The sequence below is a fragment of the Amborella trichopoda genome, chromosome 1 (assembly GCF_054954075.1).
Source record: "Amborella trichopoda isolate Santa Cruz 75 chromosome 1, AtrichopodaSantaCruz75HAP2 v2.0, whole genome shotgun sequence".
Classification (NCBI taxonomy): domain Eukaryota; kingdom Viridiplantae; phylum Streptophyta; class Magnoliopsida; order Amborellales; family Amborellaceae; genus Amborella; species Amborella trichopoda.
The window spans coordinates 9,118,521-9,126,306 of record NC_142336.1 but is presented as its reverse complement, the minus strand read 5'-3'; the positions used below and the strand labels follow the sequence as shown (position 1 = coordinate 9,126,306).

Genomic DNA, 7,786 nt, shown 5'->3' with positions numbered 1-7,786 from the left:
GTGGCAAACACAACGCATGTATGTCAGAGACACAACCGGTGTTGGTACTCCATTAGCCTCTTCTCCAACTCACCCGGTGCTGGTTCTTCCAACCGATGCTGGCCTCTTCTCCAACTCACCCTGCACTGGCTCTTCCAACCGGTGCTGGCCTCTTCTCCAACTCACCCAGCGCTGACTTTTCCAACCGGCACTGGCCTCTTCTCCAACTCACTCGGCACTGGCTTCTTCTCCAACTTACTTGGTGTTGGCTCTTCCAACCGGCGCTGGCTTCTTCTCCAACTCGCCCTGCGCTGGCTCTTCTAACTGGCGTTGGTTTCTTCTCCAACTCACCAGGCGCTAGCTCTTCCAACAGGCGTTGGCTTCTTCACACAAATCCACCCAGCGCTAGCTCCTTCTCAGCCTCCCTATCTCGCCATGGCTTCAAACTGGCTGGGAGAAGTTTGGCTCGTCACACCGATCAAGGAACTTTTTGATAGTAGGTGCCGGGTGGCGGTGCCACAATATTGTTTTGTTGTAATATTGTCTTGTTATTGTCGAGCCGGTAGTGCCTTGGACATAATTGTAAAAAACCTTTGGAGATTTTATACATACATAATGGTTTTAATTTGTGCGGTATTATGTTGCTTGTTGAATGAGTTTCTATTTTTTTTTCATGGTTTGCTTTGATTCCACATTTCTAAACACGTTGAGCAACTCCCACCTGAGTGATGTTCGCAACCTCTGGTTGTGATCCCGTACTCTGTCGCCCTCCAGCTGGTACGGAAGGGGTCAAGAGGCGGTGTCGTAACAGGTACCCACTAAATGGGGATTATAATTTGTTTCATACGACAGGGAACATCCCACATCACCAATGTCATCACCATCCAATTAATATAGGGTGCGGTTTGTATAGAGCCGAGGCTCTAAACGTTCAAAGTAAAGCTCACCTTCAAATAGTATCGAGAAATGTGGTTTCAATACTAGAAATCTTTGTGATAGCCTTAAAATATATTTTCATCTATAATTATAAAATATATTTTCATCTCTAATTTTAAAATATATTTTTATCTCTAATTATAAAATATATTTTCATCTCTAATTATAAAATATATTTTCATCTCTAATTTTAAAATATATTTTCATCTCTAATTTTAAAATATATTTTCAACTCTAATTTCAAAGCTTAAAAAAAAGTGTATATCAAGAAGTTTTATGAAAACTTGAAAATCTTGAAAATTGACGGTCCAAAAATGTATTACAAGATGCACTATTTCCAAAACTTGAAATCCATTCTTTTCTCATTTCCATGCATCTTGAGGTCGAGATGATCAATTTCTGGATATGTAAGAATCAAAACCACCTCTTGTAGTGAAATTTTTAAGATGCACTCAAATTTGATTGTTTAGAGCCTGGCACTTATATAAACTTTTTCCATTAATTTGGGGTCGGTGTGGAATGGACCAACACAATATGATATGATTCAAGTGGGTGGTCCCATTCATTAGGCATGATGGTATACGTCAGACACTTGTTGTCATAGATTCTTATGGTTGCTTATTTTTTTTATTATTATTAATCGAAACAAAGATTTCTATGGTTTTATAGATCACAAAATATTTCTCCTTAGATTAGTCGTCATTGTTTTCTCGAGAACTTTTGATTATTGTGTTCCCACAACGGGCCACCAAATATTAAAAGCAGTTCTAAGGGGAACTTTCCAGCAGACTTACTTTATACTCGTGCAACATGTGATAATAAAAAACCAATAAATAAATAAAAGAATAATCCCGAAGATGCCATACTTTTCCCTAAGGGTGCAGTTGGCATACGGATGCATCCGTAGCTGTTGAGATAAGGTGCACCATGATATAATTCTGATGTAAAATGTTCTTAAAGACTATCTCAAAATCTATTTTTATATCTAATTATAAATTTTAAATTTTAAAAATAGTTAAAATCAAGTAGATCTATAAACATATGAAAATATTGAAAATAGACGGTATAGATAATATGTTGTAACATACATTATTTTTGAGACTTAAAATCTTTTTATTTTTCATGGTCATACATCTCGATGTTGAGATTATCAATCTAAGTGCTTTTCAACATTAAAACTACCTTTTCCGATGGATTTTTGAAGTGCTCTGTAGCTCTACATTATAAAGTTGCATCCTTATATAAACTTCTTCTTTTCTCTACTGGTCTTTTAAGGGTGGAACTCTCTCCAAGTAAGCACGACACTCTCACAATGAGAATATATATATATATATATACTTCAACTTCAAAAATTTCGTGAATAAAATTAATGAAGGGTGAGGTTTGTATAAGGTGTCAACCTTATACTATTGAAGTAAGGTGTACCTCAAACTATTCCAAAACAGTTATTTCGGTGCCGTAAATCCTAAGGATAATATGAAATCTATTGTTGCCGCCAATTTTTAAATTTAAAATTTTAGAAATACTGATGATCAAGCAGATCAATACATTTGAAAATCTTGAAAATGGACGGTTTCGATAATGTGTCAGAAGATCAACTATTTTTAGGACTAGAACCCTTTGTTTTTTTTTTTTTTTTCTTGTTTATGAATCTCGAGGTCGAGATGATCGATTTGATTGGTTTCGAGTATAGGAACAACCTTCTCTTGTGGGTTTTTTAGGTTCACCTTACCAGTATAGTATAAGGTTGGCACCTTATATAAACTTTTTTCACTTGAGTCAGAAAACAAAAAAAATAAACAAAATAAACAAAATAAACAAAACAAAAAACAAAAAGGAGGTTAAGGAGCATATTAGTTGTAATGTGTTTAAGGCGGCAAACATCTGTATAAATGCGTGTGCAGTCGTCAAGAAAACCTTGGATTATTCCACTATTTAATAATTGACCATTATGACAACACATTAAGAAAATCAATGAATCAAATTTGAAAAATGAGAAGAGACCTAAAATTTTGAGAACAGATTTTTCAATAAGATCGATTGGCCTTCCCTTTTTCTTCTTCTTTTTTTTTTTTGTGGAGAACAGACCCTTTCTCGTTTTTACAAATAATTTAGGCGTTAATATTTTTTAAAGTATTATGAAGTAGTGTTAGCTGGAATGAAAACTACAACATGATGACTAAAGTGTGGGGGTGTTACTACCACGACCCCAATCCCTTTCCGAATAAGATTGATTATCTTTGGAAGAGCATTCTATGAATCTGGCGCATGCACCAAATTTCTTTTGTATGAAAGTCAGTTCAGATAATATTGTCCTAATTGCTAAAACTTTCACCATTTGTTTATTCCAATGTACAAAAAATCAACTGGACCAAGCTGCTCAGCCAAGTTGAGGAACTTGGCTGTTCAGCCGAGCCGAGTAACTTGGCCGAGTCTAAGTGGACTTGCCCGGATCCAAGTGGACTCGGCCGAGTAAGGTACACTAAAAAAAAAAAAAATTAGCAAAAACTTAAAGGAATGGTTTAAAAATAAAAAAACTTAAATGATTAATAGAATTACTAAATAATATGAAAAAATCCATATATATGGATTATTGAGAGTTTGATTTATACCTTGAGTATTTAAAAAGATAAAATACAAAATAATAATATGAAATTCTTAACTAATCTTAAAAACAAACAAAATCTTTTAAAGATAATTCTAACTGCTTCTTTCAAAATTTTATGTTCTTATATATATATATATATATATATATATATATATATTTTTGGGTAATTCAATAGGAATTTGAAAGTGTTACTTAGGTGGTATCAATGAGAATAGAAACCGTGGTGACTGAGGCATCGGGTGCTACAACCAGGACTGAGAGTTCCTTTCCACCGAACTCTTTGAATTGTACACGTAACTTACTAGGAACTTTCCCTACACACTGCTCCATACCGAAATTTATCCGAATTTCACTGAAATTTGAAACATTGCATCCGCAATAAAGGGCACCCGCACAGGTCACACCCCACATAAACGATCGAGTTACCCCCATTATAAAAAGCATAGACAGCACACGCACATGGCAAACAAAACAAAGAGAACCCCACCACAGTAAAAGCTTCCCCATTGTTGAACCTGGATCGTTAATGGCTTCCCATCTAAGAACACCACCTCCTCTCAGCCAAGCACCACCTCTCAGCCATGGCTGCACCACCATCTCATCCACCTTTCGGCCTCTCCGCCTCTCTGAGTGCAAGGGTCAGCCATGGCTTCTCGCTGTAAAGAGCAGCAAAGCCGAAGCAACTCTCACTCAGTTGAAAAAGATGCAAGAGAAAAGCACAAAAGAGAAGCAGCACCAGGAAAAAGAAGAGGAATTGTTGGAGGAAGTGCAATATGATGAAACAGAGGAGGAAATAGAAAAAGAGTCGGCTCCGTTATCCGAAAGATGGCGAGAGATACAGGGTGAGAACCACTGGAATGGTTTGTTCGACCCCATGGACGGATTACTACGTCGGGAGATCATACGTTACGGCGAATTCGCTCAGGCGTGCTATGATGCCTTCGACTTCGACCCCTACTCCAAGTACTGCGGCACCTGCAAGTACACAGGCGGCCACTTCTTCGAGAAGTTAGGCATGGCCGACAGTGGTCACGATCTCAGTCGGTACCTGTACGCCACTTCTAATATCAACCTGCGCAATTTCTTCAGGAAATCGAAATTGACAAAGGTGTGGAGCACACACGCAAACTGGATGGGATATGTGGCAGTGACGATGGACCCCCACGAGGTGCAGAGGCTAGGGCGACGGGATGTGGTGATTGCATGGCGTGGGACGGTGACATACCTGGAGTGGCTGGAGGACCTGATGGACTACCTGGCCGTGCCGGGGTTCGGACCGGATGGATCTGTGAAGGTGGAGTCCGGGTTCTTGGATTTGTACACGCAGAAGGAGCATTCCTGCAACTATTGCTCCTTCTCAGCTCGTGAGCAGGTATCTGTTTTTGACCTTTTAGAAACACGTTGTCGTAGCTGTTATAACGTCAATGCAATGAGATTTTATGTAACGGTGGCGGGCTGGTGAATTAAATATTTTTTAAATGACGGGCGACTTTTTAGTGAAGTGCTGGTGGTGCAAGATTGATGGTTGCATGCTGAATAACATTTTTTTCTAATAATAATAGTGGGTGTGTTTTTAAAGGAAAAAATTTATTTAAGTGTGAGGTTCTAAACGATCAAATTGGGGCGCACCTAAAAAATTTCACGCGGTTGTTTTGATGATAAAAAATCTTCAAATTGATTATCTCGAGCTCAAAATGTATGGACATGATAAAAAAAGGATTTCAAGTTTTAGAAATAGTGCATCTTGTAATGCATTTTTCGACCGTCAATTTTTAAGATTTTCAAGTTTTTATAGATCTGCTTGAAGCTTTAAGTTTTATAATTAGAGATGAAAATAAATTTCAAGGCTATGACAAATATTTTCAGTATTGAAACCACATTTATCGAGTGCATTTTACTTTGACTGTTTAGAGCCTCGGCCTTATATAAACCGCACACTTTTCAAAATAGTCATTTGTCTTTTAAATATAAGGATCAATCATTGCATTTGTATTTTTTTTTATTTCATTTTTAACATGGTTATATAGGAACAAAACTTGAGACAAAATGCTATGAAAGCCCAATAATAGGGGCTACTCGACTTATTAAAAAGATAAAAATAGATTTGGATTTTGAAATTTTTAGCATGTTGACACCAAGTTATTGTCATTGTCAAGAACAGTGTTTTTTTTTTTTTTTTTTCCTGTGGCGTATGTTGTTTTTCCTTTTCTTATGCTTTTCCTTTATATATAAATAACTTCTTTGGTTACATAAAGTCATAACACATTGAGCATAACGGCGTTTTCTAAACAATGAGCAGGTGCTATCCGATATTCGCCGCCTCATGGAGCGCTACAAAGATGATGAGCACGAGCTGAGCATCACTGTCACCGGCCACAGCCTTGGTGGCGCCCTTGCTTTACTCAGTGCTTATGACATCGCCGAGACAGGCCTAAACATCCTACCCGACGGCAGACGTGCACCTGTCACCGTATTCTCCTTCGGCGCGCCGAGGGTGGGCAACAGACGGTTCAGAGAGCGATGTAAGGAGCTCGGTGTGAGCGTTTTGCGGACAGTTAACGTGCATGACAGTGTTCCAAAGGTGTGTAACCTTCTCTGATACCACTTGTTGAGTCGCATAGAAGAAACACTATGCACATACATACACGCAAAAAAACAAGAGTGATTTATGTAAAGAACATCAAATTTTAGGTAAAATATAAAATGCTTTTAATAAAAAATTTCAAAGAAGGTCGGTCAACCCATCTTATTTATTTAATTTTTTTCAAATTTGCCAATTGATTAATCCAAATTTTGATTTCTTACTTTTTTTTATTTTTATTTTTTATTTTTCATTAGTAGAGTAGTGCCTCGAAGCTTCACTTACCTACTAACCAAAAACTATAAAAGAGCTAAAAAATTCAGGTTTACCCCGGGGCAATTTTGTAAAACATAAAAAAAGATGGGTTGATTGATACTAACTTTCTTTTTAATTTCCACCTATAAATAAAACATTTTGTATTTTATCTAAAATTTTGAGATCATCATTCCAAAAACAATTGGCAATGGGATGAGTGATTGGATTCCATTCCTATTGATAAAAGCTCTTTCTCTCTGTTTGACGAACTAATTGTTCTTCTTGATGGGTGATGGCCCCTGCACTTATTTATACCAGGTCCCAGGTGTGCTCGTCAATGAACATGTATCCGTGCCCCGGGCACTGGCCGATGGCCTGCCGTGGAGTTACGCTCATGTTGGGGTCGAGCTCGCACTCGACGACACAAAATCCCCGTTCTTAAAGCCAGGCCTCGACCCTGCAAGCAGGCACAACATGGAGCTCCACCTACACCTGGTGGATGGACACAGGGGACCGGGGCACAAGTTCTTGCTGGCCGACAAGAGGGACGTAGCATTGCTCAACAAAAGCGGAGGTCTGCTAAGGGATGAATACGGGGTTCCACCGAACTGGCGACAGGACGAGAACAAGGGGATGGTGAGAGGCCCTGATGGCCGCTATGTGGTGCCCGAACGGCCAAGGATAGATGCACACCCGCCGGACACCGCACACCACTTGCAGCATGCACTCAAAATTGTTGATGCTGTCACCTCTTCTGCTGCTGCTTTCACTGCTAAGTCTAGTTCTCCATCTAGTGCTTCTACTTCCTCTGCCCATGCCTCTGCATATTCTTCTTCTGTACCAGCACCTAAGGCAGTGAAAGCCCGCTAGCTTTCTAGAGATCACGATTGTTAATAGCTCGATGTAAATTAAGAGATAACTCAATGAGAAAAATGGGGTTATTTTACATCAGTTGAAATGTTTCCTTATTCGCTGAACTTGTAATAACACGGGAAAATTTTTAAGGAAAATTATAAATAGGAAAAGTATATAATGAGACCATTTATTTTTGGTACATGGTTATATTTATTTTTGGTACAAGATGGTCACAATAAATCTTGACCATTAGATGTAAATTTGAGTGGTTGCATTTATTTCATTGACCAAGCTCAAAGTTAAAAAGCTTTTTTTCGAACTTTATGACATACCTAAACTATCAAATTTCTTTTCAGATGATTGCAAGTAATTGTGACCTCCTTATTCCAAAGGTAAACAGTCTCATTCTATATAATCCCTTACAAATAACCCCCAAGACTAGATTTTTTATGCAAGTTACCTCCAACCAAACTGTTTTCTCACTATTTTTCTAGCAAAGAGCCTCCCAAGTAAAAATAGGTATATAGTTTTTATGAAAATACCCTTTTTCGTACATAAAAAAATTTAATTTT

General features: G+C 38.0%; 1 protein-coding gene across 1 annotated transcript; it reads left to right on the top strand.

Annotated features, from left to right (window-relative positions):
- Positions 1-3,983: 3,983 nt before the first annotated feature.
- Positions 3,984-7,310, top strand: LOC18442812 (phospholipase A1-Igamma1, chloroplastic). The gene is made up of 3 exons (XM_006853024.4): positions 3,984-4,895; positions 5,823-6,104; positions 6,678-7,310. The coding sequence occupies exons 1-3, from the start codon at positions 4,050-4,052 to the stop codon at positions 7,227-7,229; spliced, it is 1,680 nt and encodes a 559-aa protein (XP_006853086.2). The 5' UTR covers positions 3,984-4,049; the 3' UTR covers positions 7,230-7,310.
- The last annotated feature ends 476 nt before the right edge of the window (positions 7,311-7,786 follow it).

What these genes read in the sequence shown, in the direction of transcription:
- LOC18442812 (XM_006853024.4), top strand. Translation starts at nt 4,050, where the DNA reads ATGGCTTCCCATCTAAGAACACCACCTCCTCTCAGCCAAGCACCACCT. An exon ending in CCTTCTCAGCTCGTGAGCAG is followed by an intron (nt 4,896 to 5,822) that starts GTATCTGTTTTT and finishes AACAATGAGCAG; the next exon opens with GTGCTATCCGATATTCGCCG. An exon ending in TGCATGACAGTGTTCCAAAG is followed by an intron (nt 6,105 to 6,677) that starts GTGTGTAACCTT and finishes TATTTATACCAG; the next exon opens with GTCCCAGGTGTGCTCGTCAA.